Source organism: Cricetulus griseus, chromosome 4 (genome assembly GCF_003668045.3).
Source record: "Cricetulus griseus strain 17A/GY chromosome 4, alternate assembly CriGri-PICRH-1.0, whole genome shotgun sequence".
Taxonomy (NCBI): domain Eukaryota; kingdom Metazoa; phylum Chordata; class Mammalia; order Rodentia; family Cricetidae; genus Cricetulus; species Cricetulus griseus.
This window is the reverse complement of record NC_048597.1, coordinates 133,879,800-133,898,820: the sequence shown is the minus strand read 5'-3', so window position 1 is coordinate 133,898,820 and position 19,021 is coordinate 133,879,800. Positions and strand designations below refer to the sequence as shown.

The window sequence follows — 19,021 nt, the reverse complement described above, 5'->3', positions numbered from 1 at the left end:
GTGTTGTTTGGAGTGCCGGTTTTTGGAACCAAGGCCAGGCAAACGGACTATCCCCGAGCTACAAATCTTCAGACCCTAGACAAGGAATTTGGAGAAAGCGGAGTCCCCTAAAAGTAAGCCACTTCCTCCAAGAAACGTAGGACAGAGACTGAGGAAGAAGGCTTTATTGATCCAACAAGAGTATCTGAATTAGTTGCTCCGGGCTTCTTTTTTCTCCCTCTTGTCAGGCATCAACACCCGTTTATAACTGAGTCTGCACGGCCTGGTACTTGCGCACGTAGACAACCCCCACAGCCAGGAGGATCCCAACCATGGCTGCGATGGAGGCAGAAGCCAAGGCTTTGGAGGCTGGGCTCAAAGCTGGGAGCGGAAGTGAAAATCAGGAATGAGGAGGTCTGAGGACCTCCAAGAGTAGTGCCCACACCTGTTCTGTGGGCCCTCTTGGAATGGCAGCATCCCCTCTCCCGCACCAATTCCCCGAGGTTGCAGGGTGCCTCACCGAGGACCGTCAACATAACAGGTGCAGAACTGCTGCGCACTACTAGCCCGTCGAGATTGAGACGAGCATGACAGGTGATTGGTTGCCAGAGGTCGTTGGGTCCTGCCCGCATCACGTAGGTCAAAGTGACATTAGCCAGATCTGAACCAGTGAAGCGCTCCAGACTTTCAAAATAAATCACCCGGCCACCTCTCCTTAGGCTCACCACCAAGAACCCCACGGGGAACACGTGTGTCACATAGCAGCGTAGAGTGTACTTGTGGCCCACTAGGACAGGAGGCTCCATGATCACGCTTCTCGGCCGTTCTAAGGCAAGGAGGGTAAGACCTGCAGGCACCTCCTACAACAACTGCAAACTACCCCCTTCCTCCACCCTTTTCCCTTACCCCACCCCGGCCTGAGCCCCCATTTCCCTCACTGTAAGCGGTGATCCTGGCGGTGGCTTCGCGCGTTTCTCCTGCGCAAGTGACGACGCAGCGCACCTTGGAATTCCAGGCCCTCACATCCAGTAGCTGGTAAGATACCCAACCCGAGCCATGGAGTGTCTTTCCCTGCCTCAGCTGAGTGCGCAGGCTGGAACGCACCGGCAGGGGGCAGCTGTGGCTGCAGTTAAGCCACACGGAGCCCCCGGGAGGCACAGCCTCCAGCTCTGGGCTTAAACGCACTGAGAAAGGCGTTGAGGTCCCGGAAGGCATGGGAGGGCTTTGCATCCACTCATGCTGGGGGCTCCCACTCCTCGGATAGGCGGCTACCAGCAAAAGCGACGGGAACAGGACAGACTCCATGGCACAAAGCCCGCGCTGAGGTGCGGAGGCCAGGGAGCTTCAGCTGGCCCCGGAGATAAGGCTCCCTGGCCACGCCCCAGAGTGGGCCCAGAAGCCCCGTTGAAGACACCGCCTCCCCTGGACTCCAGAATGACACATCAGACCCCACAGCCAACCAGAAGTCACTGAACTTTTCTGAACGGGGCTTTCGTTTTCACTTAAGCCCCAAAAGGTCATTAAATAAATTTCAGTGGGTGTAGTAGTGGCTCAGGCCTTTAATCCAAGCATTCAGGAGACAGGCAGGCAGATCTCTGCGAGTTAGAGGCCAGTCCATTCCACACAGCATGTTCCAGGACAGCCAGGGTTACAAAGAGACTTTGTCTTAAAAAAAACAAAGACCGCCGGGCATTGGTGGCGCATGCCTTTAATCCCAGCACTCGGGAAGCAGAGGCTGGTGGATCTCTGTGAGTTCGAGGCCAGCCTGGTCTCCAGAGTGAGTGCCAGGATAGGCTCCAAAGCTAGACAGAGAAACCCTGTCTCGAAAAACAAAAAAAAAAAAAAAAAAAAAAAAACAAGAATTAGTTTGCAGACTCAGGGTTAGGATAACGGCAGCCCTTCAAGGAAGCAGGGGAGTCAGGAATAGGGCTCACTGATGTGATGCCTATCCTCAAACTCACAGGAGGCTGAGAACATAACACTTTATTGACTCAAATGAAAGTCTTCTGAGCTGGGAGTGTTGTACCCCCCACCCCCCAGCTTGCAGGACCCTCCTAAGTAGTTGCAGCATCTTCTTGCAGGCTTTGTTTGAGGTGGAACCAGGCAGGGATTGACCACGATTTCATGAGCATGAGACTCCCCTGTTTAGCTGCCAAGGGTGGGCATCCATATTTGGGTATGGTGGTTGACACGGGGAGCAAAGGTAGGAATGTATGTAGGTGGGGAAGTGGTTACTCCTGATGGTGCTGGAGTCAGGACTCCAAGAGAGGCCTACGAGCAGGGAGCCACTGTTAGATCACTTAGTATTCTTGTGATGGCTCTTTTGGGAAAAGCATCCTGACCAACAGAGGCACCCCTAGCCCTATGTGAACCTCTCTCCGGGCTCTGTTGTATATACAGTCCCTGCAACACTATCCTGACAAGAACCTGCTTGCTGCTCTAGTATCAAGGTACTCAATAAATAGCAGGTAAAACTTTTTTTCTCTTTTTGGAGCTGAGGACCAACCCCAGGGCCTTGCTAAGGGCTCTACCACTGAGCTACATCCCCAACCTCCAGGTAAAACTTTAATAAATACATCATCATGAAGAGTTGGGGACAATGTCCCAGCGTTCCTGAGTCAGAGGAAGTATACTCTTGTGTTCCAACTTTTGCTTGTATCTATTGGATATCACTCCTCCTTAGGCAGAGGCTCCAGCATGGGCAATAGGTAATGAGGTCAGCATTTCCTGACTGGAGGCCCACAGGCTGTGGGTGTGTCCAGTTCACAGAAACACACCCTTGATCTTGTCAGGTCCTCTCCTCACAGTCCTGAGGCCACAAGTGTGAGGCCAAGGAGGTCTGATTGGGTGCATCCCCAGGCCACATCTTGTCTTGTCACAGCCTGAGGTGGTGAGGGTAAACACTGTTTGTCTACCTTTCTGTTCAAAAGCAGCACTAGCTGCTGCCCGCAGGGGACGCCCAGGGAGGTGTTGGTGTTCTTGTGGCTCAGTGAGGCGGGACCTTGAGTTTCATGGCCTCTTCCTGGGCCCTCTGTAGCTTGTATATCCTGATCTTTCTCTGGCGGTTATAAATGTAAATGGTCAGGACCCCCACAAAGACCACAGTAGCCAGTATTACCACAATGATGATGATGGGCCATATCGGAGATTTTGCTGGTGGGGTAGAGACAGAAGGGGATGGTAAGAATGAGGACCTGGCACCCTGCCCACCAGTCACCCTGCCCTATACCCTGGGGCACTCACGAAGCACTTTCAGGAACACTTCCCTGGTGATATTTCCATGGGAGCTCACGGCATGGCACACGTAGGTACCGTTCATGGCCCATGTGACAGTCTTCACTTCCCCGATGGGCAGCAGGGCTCCATCTGTTTTCCGGCTGCAGGTTAGCTTGGGGGGTGGGTTCCCAAAAGCCTGGCAACTCAGATTCTGCTGAGACCCCTCGGGCCAGGTCCAGTTCCCCGGGCAGTCGTTCTCATCCAGCCGGGGCCCATCTGGAGAAATGATAGTGTGAGGACACAGATCAGGGAGGGTTCAGAGGGCACCTGGGTCTTTAGGGGACCACGATCACCACCCCGCAGCCCCACTCACACAGCACGTGGAGTTTCAGGGTCTGATTTTTTAACAGCTCCTGCCCAGCCACCCTCAGGGCCGCAGAGCAAGTGAAGATTCGCTCGTGATCCTCAGAGCTGGCATTCAGCGTGAACTGGACCTGCCCGGGCGGAGCACCACTCAGCCGCACCTGGGCCCCTCCTTGAGCTTCACACTTCACAGTCACCTGGCTCCCTTCTGAGACCTCTTGCTGGCTCAGGGTCAGGACCGGAGCTGAAAAATCTGTGGGCGGTACACACCGTAAGCCCCTCCCAGTGCAAGCCCCGCCCTTGATGGCTCAGCTTTAAATGTGGGTGGGCCTGATTCCAAGGTTCCCTCCAGTGTCAGCCCCAACCTCCAGCATTGGCCATCCCTGGAGTGGGCTCCTCCTTTAGGAAAGCCTAGCGTATTTTTGTTGTTTTTTTTTTGAGACAGGGTTTCACTGTGTAGCTCTGGCTGGCCTCGAACTCATAAGAATCCCAGCGGCCTCTTCCACCCCTGCGCTGGGATTAAAAGCATTTGTCACTACTCCCTGCCGCACTTCTTCCTCGTGAAAGTGCCTTCACTGGCATTAGTCGTGCCCCTGGTGCCAGTCCTGACTCCTGCATGGGCTACCCCACAGTAGGCCACGGCCCCCTGAAGCCCACCCCTGTTCCCCTATACTGGGTCCCTCCCTGCACTGGGCCCTACCCTTTTTTTTTTTTAAGATTTTATTTATTTATTATGTATACAACATTCTGCTTCCATGTATATCTGCACACCAGAAGAGGGCACCAGATCTCATAAGGGATGGTTGTGAGCCACCATGTGGTTGCTGGGAATTGAACTCAGGACCACTGGAAGAGCACTCAGTGCTCTTAACCTCTGAGCCATCTCTCCAGCCCCGGCCCTACCCTTTTAATACCCTTCCTTGGTATCAATCAAGTCTTCATCGATCTCTGAACCAGGCCCCGCCCCTTCTTACTGTAGATGCTCAAAGTCCTCTCTGCCTTCAGGATCTGGTCTGCCAGCTCCAAGACACAGCGCAGCTGCTGAGTTCCCTCCATCTCCGCAGTCACCAAGGCGGTGGCTGACACCAAGTCTCTGTGGTTTGTGCTCTTGGAGGTCAGTGTGTGGCCTCCCAGCTCCAGAGTTATCCGGGCTTCAGCGGCAGGAAACAGGCCTCCGAGGGAGCACATCACTTTCTGCACCGTGCCCACCTCCAGGAGGTCTGGGGTGTCAAGCTTCGGCTCGGTCACAGGAAGGTCTTAAGAGAGAAGGCAGGCATGAGTAAGAGCAATGGCCACCCACAAACCCCTTTTTTTCTTTCTATTCATTTAATGTATTTTCTGTGTATACGTGTACAAGACTCACTTGTGAAGGTCAAAGGACAACTTTCAGGAGTCAGTTTACTCCTTTGGAAGTTGGAAATTGAACTCACATCATCTAGCTTGGATGCAAGCCCTTTACCCAACGAGCCATCTCACCGGTCCCAAAACTTCCACTACCAAGATGACCATTTTCTCAGCACCTCGCCCCCATTACAGGGGTCAGCTTCGTCCCAAAATCCCACCCTCACCTGCATACATTCCCAAGGTATGTAGGACTACCTTGGTTCCTAGTGCCTCACCAAAAGTCCAGAGCTGCCTAATCACAGAGACATTCGGGAACAGTGCTAGCCCTTGTGGCCTGAGGTCCAGTTCTGTGCGACATGAGAAATTGGCTCCGTGGTCATCTCTGCTTGCCAGCACCGTGACTGTGACCTCCTTGGGGTTCCTGGAGTCCACACCCACTGGCTCCTGGTGCAGCACCTCCCCACCTCGGAGCAGCTTGACGGAGAGTTGGCTCCGTGGTGTCCCACCATCCACCAGGCAGCGCAGGGTGAGGTTCTTGCCCACAGGTTGCCAGGTGGGCAGACGGTCCAGCTCCACTCGCTCCGGGAATGCTGCAGGAAGACAGGGGGTTGGGGATCCTGTAAATAGGACCCCTGCAGACAGACCACACCTCTCTGATACCCTCAGTCTCACCAAAACACACCCCACCACCTAAGCAGCCAGGAATGCAGAAGCTTTGGGGAATGCTAGGGAGGAGGCCAGGAGTGTTTGCACAGGGACCACAACCATTCCCAGAGCAATATATGAGAGATGGAAATAAATTCCAAATTCTATCAGCAGAACACTGGGCAAATAAGTAGAATTCTAAGCTCCTGGGTGTGTTAAAGGTTGATCTGACCCCTCAGGAAAGAGGGGGTGGTAGCCCAGTCTTAGAGGCCTTGTCTACCAGGAGAAAGTCCCTGGATTCCATTCCCCAGTCCCACAAATAAAATATGATTAATTTAAATGAAAATGGGTCAGTGATACGGCCCAGTGGGTAAAAGTGTTTGCCACATAAGCTTGAATCCTTGAGTCCAATCCCTGGATCCCATGTAAAGTTGAATAAAAAGAATCAACTCCACAGAGGACAAAGCATCTACTTTGTGGCTCACAATCCCATGGAATCTGGCGCCCTCTTCTGACCTTCTCAGGCACCGGGTAGACACACAGATAAAATAATGAATCTTTTTGTAAAAGTTAACATCTGACATCCACACACATACTGTGCCACCCCATTCACATGCAAAATAAATAAAAGTTAAAAAAAATACAACTTGAGACTGGAGAGATGGCTCTGCAGTTAAAAGAGCACTAGCTGTTCTTCCAGAGGACCTGGGTTCAATTCCCAGCACCCACTCACAGCTGTCTGTAACTTCAGTTTCAGGGTACCCCACACCCTTACAAGGACATAAATGCAGACAAGCACCAATGCTCATAAAAAATAAAAGAAAGGAAAAAATACAACTTGTCTAATTTGAGGTCCTTTCAAACCTAAGTCCCCAAACAGCTGCAGAGCTGCCTCCCTGTCTTAAAACACAGGCCCATGGGGGAGGGCATGGTTCTTCATCGTCCTTCTTGACTCTGAGCTGCAGTCTCTCACCAAGTCCTGGTTGCTCCATTCTTCAAATATTTGTCTGCCCTTCCCATCTTGGATGCTGCAATCACAAACAGCAAGTGCAGACGGGCTATGGCTGGGTGCCAATTGCTGTCCAGCGTCTGGTAATCCAGCTTTCTGTTACCCAGATCTGGGGACTATTCCATACCCTTCATGGCTCCTTGACTCCAAAGGGAGAAAATGTTAGCACCTGAGTCACCATGTGCAGCCTTCTGTCTTCCAGTAGGAAATTCCAGTCTTGCTCTGGTCTGTCCCTTCTGCCTGGAGCACCCCCCCCAGTTGGGGTTTTTTGTTTTGTTTTGCCTTTTGGTTTTTCGAGACAGGGTTCCTCTGTGGCTTTGGAGGCTGTCCTGGAACTAGCTCTTGTAGACCAGGCTGGTCTCAAACTCACAAAGATCCAACGCCTCTGCCTCCCACCTGCTGGGATTAAAGGTGTGTGCCACCACTGCCTGGCACCCCAGTAGGATTTTTGGTTGTTGTTTTTGTGCCCTCCCTACCCCTGCTGACCTGGAAATCACTATGTAGAACAGGCTGGCCTTGAACTCTGCCTCCCAAGCACTGGGATTAAAGACTTGCAACCACCACACCTGGCTCAGGTTCATTGTGTTCATAGGGTAGAAATTAAGGCACAGCTGAACAGCCAAAGTGTCAGATGCAGAAATGCAGCAAAGACAGAGTTCCAGCCATAGCCTGGGCTCCCAAGATCAGGTACCCTGGAAAAGGTCTTCAGAGGCACTTCCTAAGGCCACCAGGAATGCCTGGGGACTTCCCTCCCTCCAGGGCAGCAGTGGCACATAAGCCCACATCCTCCAAACCACATAAGGCTTTTATCCTGACACCAGTAACATTGGCTGCCATTAGGCTTCCCTGTATCAGAACAATCTGAGGAGAGCCGACACAGTGAACAAATAAACCAAGATGCCAAGTGCCCAATGGCTACCCAGTTCCTCGGTGCCAATTCCAAAGCTAAAGCCAGCTGGGTAGAGCCTCTGCCTGGAATTCCCCAGTTAGGGGGTAGAGGCATAGTTCCAGGGAAGAACCCCTGCCTAGAAAACCCAGAGAAGCCGGGAGGTGGGTGGGTTGGTGGTTAGTGCCAGCCCAGCAGGTGAAGCCCTGGGTTCCATGTGCAAATGTAGCCTCCCTCATTCTACCCACACTGCTCCTGAATACAGGACACTGTCACAGCAATTCTCCTCAGCACCCTTTTCCTTCTGAGGTATAACATTCCTCAGTGCTTCTGCTTCTGCTTGCTTTTATACAGTCGAATACCATTCCACGGTATGTCCAAACCAAACTTTATCTTGCCATCTCTCTGGTCCACTATCTTTGAGTGGTTTGTAAATGTTTGACCTTTAAATACAGCTGCACTGCAGATTGGGGGTAGACCTCAGTGGCAAAATGCATACCTGACCAAGTGCCAAGCCCTGATGACTCTATCCTCAACCCAAAGGGACAGAACAACCCTAGAGCCTGACCCATTCCCTGTGGGAAAGGTCCATGCATCAAGGATTTCCAAGACTGTGGAGGTCACAGGACACATATATATCGTTTGTAAAGAACTGATGTGCAGGGCAGTGGTGGCACACACCTTTCATCCCAGCACTCGGGAGGCAGACACAGCCTGGTCTACAAGAGTGAGCTTCCAAAGCCACAGAGAAACCCTGTCTCGAAAAACCAAATAAATAAATAAATAAATAAATAAATAAATAAATAAATAAAATAAAAAGAAAGAAAAATAAAAAAGAACTGATGTTCAACCCAGGCTTGGAAGCACACACCTATGGTCTTGGTGCTTGGAAGGCAGATACATGAAGAGCAAGATGCTGGATGCTTGCAGAAATGGGCTTAGTGGTTAAGAGCACTGACTGCTCTTCCAGAGGATCCAGGTTCAATTCCCAGCACCCACATAGCAGCTCACAACTGTCTGTAACCCCAGTTCTAGCCGAGCGGTGGTGGTGCATGCCTTTCTTCCCAGCACTCGGGAGGCAGTGGCAGATGGATCTCTGTGAGTTTGAGACCAGCCTGGTCTACAAGAGCAAGTTCCAGGAAAGACTCCATCCAAAGCTACACAGAGAAACCCTGTCTCAACAAAACAAACAAACAAACAAAAAAACAGTTCTAGGAGATCCAATATCCTCACACACACATGCAGATAAAACACCAATGCACATAAGATAAAAATAAATAAATAAATTTTAAAAAGACTAAAAAAATAAGTACAAGATGTCAAAGCCAGTTTTTTGTTTTGTTTTGTTTTACGAGACAGGGTTTCCCTGTGTAGCTTTGGAGCCTGTCCTGGAACTATCTCTTGTAGACCAGGTTGGCCTTGAACTCAGAAAGATCCACCTGCCTCTACCGCCCAAGTGCTGGGATTAAAGATGTGTGCCACCACTGCTCGGTGTCAAAGCCAGTTAACCTTAAAAAAAATAAAATAAACATAAAGAAACTGTCTCAAAAAGCAAAATAAATAAATAAATATGGGGGTTGAAGAGACAGCTGCTTACTGTAGAGGACTGCGGTTTGGTTCCCAGCACCTGCGAGATGTCTCACAACCACCTGTAACTCCAGTTCCTGAGGTTTTAATTCATTTTTCTGTCCTCCACATGTCGGTACATTCATACATGCAGCCCTAAATGTTCATACACACAAATTAAAAAAAAATCTAAAAATAAATTAACAGCAGGGCAGGCAAGAGGGTTCAGAGAATGAAGGCACTGCCACCAACTGTGATAACCTGAGTTCCAGTTCTCTGGGAGCTACCTGGTGTAAGGAGAGAAACGATCCCTGCAAGTTGTCCTCTGACCTTGGCACCTGTGCATACACACACAGTCTCACTGTGTAGCCTGGATGGTCTGGAACTCACTATGTAGACTAGGCTGGACTTCAACTCACAAAGATCCTCCTGCCTCTGCCTTTCAGGAGCTAGGATTACAGGCATGTGCCACCTTGCCCAGCAGAATTTTAAAAAATAAACTAAAACTTACAAAGTGCACTGGACAGTGGTGGCACAGGCCTTTAATCCCAGCATTCAGGAGGCAGAGGCAGGCTGATCTCTGTGAGTTCAAGGCCAGCCTGGTCTACAGAGTGAGTTCCAGGACAGGCTCCAGAGCTACACAGAGAAACCCTGTCTTAGGAAATAAATAAATGAATAAATAAAAGGATCAGATCTAGGGCCTCTTGTTTAAAAATGTGGCAAAGGGTGGGCTACAATTCAGGGGCAGAGTCCTTGCCTTGAATCTACTAAGTCCTGTGTTCAATCCCCAACACTGTGCAAAATAGCTAGGGGTATAAACCTATAATCCCAGCCCCCAGCAAGTGGATCAGTTCAAAGCCATTCTCAGTTATGTGTGACCCTGTCTTAAAACAAATAAGCAAACAAACAACAACAAAAACAAAAGACTGTGGCTGGAGAGAAGGCTCAGCAGTTAAGAACACTGACTGCTCTTCCAGAGGACCTGTCCTATTCCCAGCACCACATGGTAGCTCACAACTGTCTGTAACTCAAGTTCCTGGGCACTGACACCCTAACACAGACATACATAAAGGCAAAACACCAATTTGTATAAAATAACAAATACATTTCTTTTGTTTTTTGAGACAGGGTTTCTCTGTGTAGCCCTGGCTATTCTGGAACTTACGTTGTAGACCGGGCTGGCCTTGATTTCACAGAGATCTGCCTGCATCTGCCTCCTGGGTGCTGGAATTAAAAGCCTTTATACCAACCACCACTGCCTGGCTTAAATACATTATTTTTAAACCCAAAACATTAGAAATAAGCAATAATAAATAGAGTACAGTTAAAAGGGTAAACAAAACAGAACAATCCAGGCATCAGATGGTGGCATTCTGGAATGTTCTAAATTCCTGTGGTACATCCTCCTGACAAAAGTTTAAAGAGATCTCTAAGTGACAGTGGGACTTTCCAAGGCTGGCTCCTGGTCCCAGCTGCCATATCCCCTTGGGTCTCCCTATACCCCACCCTTGGCCCTGTCACTTACAGTACAAGACAATGGTGGCAGAGGCTGAGGACTGGATAGGGCCACAGTTCTCAAAGCACAGTGGCTTGCTGTCGTCTCCAATGTCACTCAGTTCAAACAGCTTCCAATTGTGTCCATGATCCAGCTCTACTTTGGGCCACTGAGTCTCCAAGCCCAGGCTGAGGTTCTCGCTGCAGGAGGAAGAGCAGTTCACCTGCATGGATGCACCCCGAGGCAGGAAGGCTTCTTTGGGGTGGATGGATACTTGAGCACTACCAGGCCCTGGAACAGAAAGGAGAGATAAGAGGCCGGTTCAGCCATGTGACTTCAGAGCTAGGTGCTGGGCACGCAGCCTTGAGCTAGGCAGGATGTTGCTCTCGATGCAGGAGGCAGCCATGCTTGAGTACACAAGAGGGGTTGAGGGGGTGCTGGGCATAGTGGACAGAGCACCTGCCTAGCATGCCTGAAGCCCAAGTTTCATCCTCAGCACCCCATAAAATGAGTATAGCGGCATACATCTATCATTCCAACACTCAGGAGGTAGAGGCAGGAGGATCAGGAGTTGAACATTATCCTGGACTAGATATAGAGTTTGAGAGTATTGCCCTCCCCAAACACCAAGTACTGTGTTTTTCTTTCTTTTAAAAAAATATGTATTGCCCAGTGTTGGTGGTGCACGCCTTTAATCCCAGCACTCGGGAGGCAGAGGCAGGTGGATCTCTTTGAGTTCGAGGCCAGCCTGGTCTACACAGCAAGTTCCAGGACAGCCTCTAAAGCCACAGAGAAACCCTGTCTGGAAAAACAAAACAAGACAAAAATATTATTGCTGGAAGGTGGTGGTGTATGCCTTTAATCCCAGGACTTGAAAGGCAGAGGCAGGCAGATCTCTGTGAGTTCAAGGCCATCCTGGTCTACAAATGGAGTTCCAGGACAGCCAGAACTGTTACACTGAGAAACCCTGTCTTGAAAAACCAATAAATAAACACATATTTTAGTGTGTGTGTGAGTGTGTGGGGTGTGTGTGTATGTGTGTGTGAGAGAGAGACATGCATGCAGGTGCCAGAGAGAATTGCATGATGCATGCAGAGAGAGAGAGAGAGAGAGAGAGAGAGAGAGAGAGAGAGAGAGAGAGAGAGAGAGAGAGAGGCAGGCATGCAGGTGCCAGAAGAGATCAGAAGGCTATCTTAACCTCGGGAACTGGAGTTATAGGCGTTGTGAGCTACCATGTGGTCCTGGGATCAGAACCCTGGTACTGCTTAACTGTTGAGCCACTCTCCAGCCAGACACACTACCACACTCAGTTTTAGTTTTAACACAGTGCTAGGGATGGGACCCAGGGTTCCACACCTGCTAAGCAAAGGCTCTGCCCACTAAGGCCAGCCCCAGATACTAGCTGTTGGGTTTTTGTCGTTACTTTGTTTTTGCTTTGGTTTTTCTTCTTTTTTGGTTTTTCCAGACAGGGTTTCTCTGTGGCTTTGGAGTCTGTCCTGGAACTTGCTCTTGTAGACCAGGCTGGTCTCAAACTCACAGAGATCCACCTGCCTCTGCCTCCCAAATGCTGGGATTTAAGGTGTGCACCATCAACGCCCAGCTGTTTGTTTTTTTTCTGACAGGGTCTCATTATGCAGCCCTGGTTGTCCTGGAACTCCCTGTGTAGACCAGGCTGACCTCACACTCACAGAGATCCTCTGCCTCTGCCTCTGGAGTGCTGGAATCAAAGGCATGTGCCACTGCCCAGCTTTAATAGTGGTTTGGTAATAAGAGTTTTGGTAAAACCAAAACAGAGTAGGGTATAGCATATAGTTTTTTGGTGACAGACAGATTTGAGCAGAGATCTGAAGGATAAGAAGACATTGCCTGAACAGGGAAAAAAGAAGCCAATGACGGACAGAAAGAACAGAGAGTGCAAAGGCCCTGAGGCAGGGTGGCAGAGTGGACGGTGGGAGAGAGGAAAGAAAGGAAATGAGAGTATCCTGTGGGTAGGGGTGGGTCACATCCCAAATGTGTCCCTAGGGCTGGAGAGATGGCTCAATGGCTAGGAGCACCTGGGTTCAATTCCCAGCACCCACATGGCAGCTAACAACTGTCTGTAACTCCAAGATCTGACACCCTCACACAGACATACATGCAGGCACAACATCAAGGCACTCAAAATAAGAATAAATTATTTTTTTAAATGTGTCCCTAATGCCAGGTGTGGTGGTGCACACTTTTAATCTCAGCACTCCTCTGCTCCTCTGGCCCATGATCTAGCTAGGAGGTCAGAAGCCTCCTATGAGCAGCTGAGCAAGTTCGGAATCTTCCTCTCATTGGAGGACAGCAGGTGCTGCCCGCAAGCAAGGGAGGGCTCCTGTGGGGAGTCCTCAGCCACCTCACTTCACTTCTCAGCCTCTGACTCCTGAGCACACCAGCCCTGGAATTCCCCAGTGCAGAGCAGCCTGGACTTCCCCCAGGGGTGAGGATGAGGAACAGGCTATCTGTGGGGAGGGAATCGGACCTCAAGACTCAGCTTGGTAGGGGCTGGTCCCCCTACTATCTGCGCCCCCCCCCCCCGCACATTCTGACTGCCCCATGACAATGGCTGTGACCACTGTTCCCATTGAACAGGCCAGGGTCCCAGGTTCTAAACGAATACGTTTATAGAGGAGTAGTGTGTCTCAAGCGGGTGATCCCAGGCTGAAGGGAGAAGGGCGGGGACCATGAGGATGAGAGTTCAAGTCCAGTCTAGGCTAAGTGCCTCAAAACAGGCAAAAAGGGAAGGGAAGAGAGGGAGAAAGGGGGAGAGAGAGAGGGAGAGAAGGAGAGGGGGGAGAGAGAGGGAGGAAGGGAGAGAGAGATGGAGAGGGAGGGAGGAAGAGAGGGGGAGAAAGGGAGAGAGGGAGAAGGGGAGAGGGAGGGAGGGAAAGGGAGGGAGAGGGAGCGGCAGGCAGGCAGACAGGCAGACAGTGTTCTGCAGCCCATCCGCGGGATTTGAACTACTCGGGGCTGATGGTTTTCAACCCTTCGTTTCCACTCCCACTTCCCGTTAACAGACCCCTAAGAACTATCCTCTGCTCCTCTGGCCCGTGCCTGGGTCCACCTGGGGTCCGGAAACTTGTCCCTAAAAGCGACCCCACCTCGGACTCACCTGGAATCACAACGGCCACCAGGGCGAGGAGCAGGGGTGGCGTGGGCCTGGCGCGGGTGGGAGCCATAGCAAGGCCAGCAGAGCGCAGGGAGCACGAGCACCCACGGGGCAAGGGGCACGGAGCACCGGGCGCGGACGGGACGGGACGCGGGCGGCGCGCAGCGCGTCTGACTTTATAGTTGCCGGCCGGCCGCGGGGGGCCGAGGGGCGGTGCTGGCGGGGCCGCTTTCCCGGAAACCTAGCGCCTTCCCCTCCGGAACGCGGACTTCGGTATTTCCGCAAGGAGATCGTGCCCTGGCCTAGAGGGGTGGCCTGCCTCGCTGGGCACCGTGGCCCAGGAATTTCCAGACTGAAGCAATGGCCAATGGGGGCGGGCTGCGTGCGGGAGAGGGTGGGTGAGTTCAGCAGAGGGCTCAGGACCTCTGGAGTCACGTCACGCCTGCAGGGTAATTGGTTAACCGGTGCCTGGTGCCCTGTGCCCTCGGGACTGCCGTCGCCTCGCGGGGTAGCCTCGAACCCCAGCTCCCACAAGCCTCTTTGCCCCCCACGACACGCCTTAGCCAAGCACAACAATTCCCTGGAATCATTCGGGGCGCCATCCGCTCAGAGGGGCCCCTCTCCCAAGGCTCGCACCCCACCCAGTTGACACCAGAGATTTTTGGAGCAGCGGTCCAAGCAGGCCCGGACAGATCCGGCGTGGGCGAGCCCTGCCAGAGAGGCGTCATGCAGTCCCTTCGTCCCTCCTCCCACCCACGAGTGCTCCCGCCCCCGCGGCCTCGCTTCCCCTTTCTACTCTGACCCCTGGGGCGTCTTGACAGCTCCCCAAGAAGGAAGGAAGAGGTCTGTCTGGCCCTGTGGAGCCCTGCGCCACCCTTTCTCAGGCTGGATAAGAAACTGAGGGCAACTCAAGAGAGGCACCTCTCAGAGAGGGGCCTAGCCCCCCACCCCCACCCCCCCCCGCCCCGCCCCTCCCCCGCCTTGAGTCCCCCTCCTTCCTCCCCCGCTCTCTCCCTCCCACCCCCATACCCCCTCCTTTCTGTCTCTCCCTCTTCCCCTCCCATCTCACCCCCACTCCTTCTCTTTTCTGGAGACTGGGTATCAAGTAGCCCAGGCTGGCCTCAAACATTGTGTAGCTAGGGATGACCTTGAACTCCAGATCCTGCCTCGTGCTTCACCAGGCTTGGTTATTTTAACCTTTGCTTTCTTCAGGGAAACTGAGGCAGACCCTGAACTCCAAGGTCGGGCGGAGAGAGATCTCGAACACCGATCTTCTGACCCAGGGGGTTTGGCACCCGAGGCTTCCTGTTGTGGGACGCCCGCACTGTTGCCGTGGAGACCGGTGCTGGGCCAGGAGGTCGTGCTGCAGATGCGGAAGGGAGAGGTTGAGAAGCCTTCTCTCTTCCTCCGGTAGCAGCAGCTCCTGGGACACTCCACAACCCACGCCCCCAGCCTGGACATTCCTAAGGAATTTCCACGGGGATCTTTTGATCTTGGGGGGTCGGGGAGGAGACAATCAGTCCCTGCCCCGGGACGACTTTGGCAGAGTTGCAGGGTGACCACAGGAGGGTCTGGGAAAACCCTCGGAGTGGATCTTTTTAGGGTGTCACTGAGTCTTTTGGTCCCTACTTCATGTGTGGGGAGCCTCCAGCGCCCTAAGTTCCCATTTGCAGCCCTAAGAGCAAAGTTGTTTAAGTGGGTGCCTACTTTGTGCAGGGCACCATCGTTCCCAGAGCTGAATATTGGAAAATCCTGCTGGGATGCTCAGCTGAGCAGTGACACGCAAAACACAACTCTACTGCCACAGAAAAGCTCGGCAGCCTGTGAGAGCGGTACTCAGGAAGTGGGGGTCAGCCTGGGCTACACAGCGAGTGCACGCCAGCCCCACACCAGATGTCTTCAAAAACCATCAAGGAGGCTGAGAGATGGTTTATCAGTTAAAAGCAAGTGCTCTGGTTCAATTCCCATCACCCATATGGCAGCTCACAGCAATCTGTAACTCAAGTACTAGGGATCCACCTGAAGTTCTTTATCTTTTGGCCTCCCTGGGCACCACAGACACACACACACACACACACACACACACACACACACACACACACACTCGAGATACCTTAGCAGTTGATGATCCAAGTTCAGTTACCAGCACCATGTCAAGCAGCAAGCATACATGTGGTACACATGCAGGCAAAGCAATCACATATAAAATAAATTTAACAAAATAATTTAAAAATAATCTTTCTGAGGCTGTAGCTAGTTAGTAGGGTACCTGGTTTTTTTTTTGGGGGGGGAGGGTTGGTTTTTTGAGACAGGGTTTCTCAACAGCATAGAGTGCCTGTTTAACAAGCACAAAGCCCTGGCCAAGTGTGGAGGCACAGACCTTTAGTCCCAGAGGCAGGGAGGCCAGTCTGGTCTATGGAGCTAGTTCCAGGACAGCCAGGGCTACACAAAGAAACCATGTTTCAAAACACACACACACACACACACACACACAAAAAAAAAAAAAAAAAAAAAAAAAAAACAGAAAGAAAGAAAAAGAAAAACAAAAATAAATAAACAAGCACAAAGCCCACATGGAGGACGGAGGATCAGGAATTCAGGGTTATCCTCTGCTACATGTTGAAGGCCAGCCTGGGCTACACGTAGGAGCCGCCCAGATTTAAAAAAGAAAAAGAAAAGTGGAGTATTATTTTGTGACGAGTGGTAAAGTGGAAAGCTAAAGCCAGGGATAGTTTTTGATGGTTAAAAAGAATTGGTGTGGTGACCAAACATTAGCAGGGTGGAGAGACCACCCAGTGGTCAGGAGCACTTGCTTCTCTTCCAGAGGAACTAGGTTTGGCTCCCAGTACTTTTGGAGGCTCACAATTGCTTGTAATCCAAGCTCCAGCAGATCCCATGCTGTCTTCTGGCTTCCACAGACACCTACATGCATGTGGCACACACACAAAGTTTTTTTATTTTATTTTTTTAAAAATTTATTTATCATGTATACAGTGCATGCCAGAAGAGGGCACCAGATCACATTACATACAGATGGTTGTGAGCCACCATGTGGGTGCTGGGAATTGAACTCAGAATCTCTGGAAGAACAGTCAGTGCTCTTAACTCCTGAGCCATCTCTCCAGTCCCACACAAAGTTGTTTTGTTTTTGTTTTTGTTTTTTAATTAAAAGAGGGCCTGGAAAGATGGAGAGAGAAGACTCGGTGGTTAAGAGCACTGACTGCTCTTCCAGAGTTCTTGAGTTCAATTCCCTGCATGGTGAACATGGTGGTTCACAACTATTTACAGTGTGGTCTGATGCCCTCTTCTGGCAAGCAGATGCAATGCATACAGAGCACTCATTTTGAAAAAAAAAACAAAGAAAAAGAAAGCTGGGGGTTGGTGGTGCATGCTTTTACTCCCAGCACTCAGGAGGCAGAGGCAGGCAGATTTCTATGACTTCAAGGCCAGCCTGATCTACCAAGTGAGTTCCAGGACAGCCAAGGCTACACAGAGAAAACCTGTCTCAAAAAAGAAAAAAAAAAAAAAAAAAAAAAGGCTAACCTGGTATATATGAGACCCTGCTTGGGTAGTCCACTGGACATCTCTTAGACTTGGATCCATTCCCAGGCTAGACCCACCGGACTTGTTAAGGCTTGCGTTCAGGTCTGAGATCCTGGGCGGGCCATTTGCTGAGGTGGGAATGGGAAAGTGAGAGGTAGGCAACAGGCACTCAGTGCAGCATGTTCCAGAATTACATTCCTTTGCAGTTCTCCTCCCCTGCCTGTGCTCAGTCTGCAGGAAGGGCATGGCTTCCTCCCTGGTACCAAATGGTCTTACACAAACTAAAGAATGTTCTGAAGCTTCCAGCCTCATTTGCTGTGAGTTCTGGTGGGGACAACTTGCAGCTCCCTCAGCCTGCCCTGCTTTCCCTCTCGTCCCAACATGGGCTTGTCCTCCTTTCAGGAGCCCGAACAGCCTCTGTTTTTATTTCTTTACTTTGAGATATGCTCTTGGTCTCTGTATCCAGGCTGGCCTGGAACTCCCTAGCTTCTGCTCCAGTACACACAAGCTGGGATTGCAGGCATGTGCCACCACACCCTACTAACATTTCCCTTAGCTGTAGGTTGTAGATGAGCACTCTACCAGCTGAGCCACATGCCCAGCCCTGGTGTTTTGGTTTTTGAGACAAAGTCTCATGTAGCTCAGACTAGACTCAGTCTTACTATGTAGCCCAGGGTGACCTTAAACTCCTGGTCCTCCTGCCTCAACTTCCCAAGTGCATTCACCTTGCCTGGCTATGTCCTAATGACTTGAAAGTACATTCCAGATACACTATCACTTTCTTAGGATGCCTTTTGCCCTTGGAGCTGTCGGAGGATCAGTGTGGAGGGACAGGTTCTGGCTTTTTTAAAGATTTATTTATTATGTATATAGTGTTCTGCCTGCATGTATGCTCTGCACACCAGAAGAGACACCAGATCTCCTTAGAGATGGCTGTGATCCACCATGTGGTTGCTGGGAATTGAACTCAGGACCTCTGGAAGAACAGCCTGTACTCTTAACCGCTGAGACATCTCTCCAGCCCTCTGGCTTTTTTTTTTTTTTTTTTTAACCCAGTGGGTGTTGGTGGTCTTACTGCTTCCTTAAAGTTCTGATGTTGGTTGGAACTGCATGTATGTCTAGGTACAACTGTCCCCTTAGGATGGAGCTCCCCAACTCCATGCCTCTAGCTGCACAAGAGGAACAAGAGGAACAGAAACATGTAGTAGTGGCCAGCACACACTGGGCGAACGTCAGCACACCTATAACTTATTCCAGTGGCTTGTTCAATAGGACCTGGGGGGCGGGTTATTGCTGTTGTTTGAGACAGGGTTTCTCTGTGTAACAGCTCTGGCTGTCCTGGAACTTGCTTTGTAGACCAGGCTGACCTTTGTAGACCAGGCTGTCTCTGCTTCCCAAGTGTTAGGATTAAAGGCATGCACCACCACTGCCCGGAAAATTTTTGTGTTTTGTAACCTGGCTGACCTGGAACTCACTTGTAAATCAGATTGGTCTTGAACTCAGAGATTTGCATACCTCTGACTCCTGAGTGCTAGGATTAAGGATGTGTTTACCTTTTTTGTTTTGTTTCTGAGCAGAGGAAACATAGGTTTATTACGGAATAATGAGAAAGAACCCCCAAGGGTGAGAAGGAGTCCACGATAGGAACACTCTTGTTCAGTGTTTGGGTTTTTGTTTTGTTTTTCCTGTTTCAAGCCAGGGCTTCTCTATGTCTTGGAACTCACTGCCTCTGCCTCTTGAGTGTTGGGATTTAAGGTCACTACCCAGCATTGTTTTTGAAATAGGGTCTGTGGCAGCTCAGGCTGGCTTCAAGCTATGTAGCCAAGGGTGACTTTCCCAACC

At 51.0% G+C, this 19,021-nt stretch overlaps 2 protein-coding genes across 3 annotated transcripts; both read right to left on the bottom strand.

The window, feature by feature from the left end:
- Nucleotides 1-148: 148 nt before the first annotated feature.
- Nucleotides 149-1,721, bottom strand: Icam4 (intercellular adhesion molecule 4 (Landsteiner-Wiener blood group)). 2 transcript variants are annotated; one of them, XM_027411479.2, is made up of 3 exons: nt 918-1,721; nt 500-826; nt 149-360 (listed from the first exon to the last, which is right to left on the bottom strand). In XM_027411479.2, exons 1-3 carry the CDS (start codon nt 1,282-1,284, stop codon nt 242-244), a joined length of 813 nt encoding a protein of 270 aa, XP_027267280.1. In that variant the 5' UTR covers nt 1,285-1,721; the 3' UTR covers nt 149-241. The 2 variants fall into 2 exon arrangements, with proteins under 2 accessions (XP_027267280.1, XP_027267281.1); XM_027411480.2 differs by having other exon boundaries at nt 500-805.
- A 226-nt stretch (nt 1,722-1,947) lies between these two features.
- On the bottom strand, nt 1,948-13,865 carry Icam1 (intercellular adhesion molecule 1). Its single transcript, NM_001246690.1, is given in 7 exon segments — nt 1,948-3,132; nt 3,223-3,471; nt 3,569-3,811; nt 4,533-4,814; nt 5,178-5,492; nt 10,534-10,794; nt 13,640-13,865. Coding segments are annotated over 7 exon segments (1,584 nt in total). The 5' UTR covers nt 13,707-13,865; the 3' UTR covers nt 1,948-2,965.
- Between the last annotated feature and the right edge of the window lie 5,156 nt (nt 13,866-19,021).

Excerpts from the sequence above, each read along its gene's own strand:
- Icam4 (XM_027411479.2), bottom strand. The coding sequence starts at position 1,284 with ATGGAGTCTGTCCTGTTCCCGTCGCTTTTGCTGGTAGCCGCCTATCCG. Across the intron at positions 827-917 it reads CGCCAGGATCACCGCTTACA|GTCTTACCCTCCTTGCCTTA; the intron begins GTGAGGGAAATG and ends AGGTGCCTGCAG. Across the intron at positions 361-499 it reads TGTTATGTTGACGGTCCTCG|CTTTGAGCCCAGCCTCCAAA; the intron begins GTGAGGCACCCT and ends TTCCGCTCCCAG.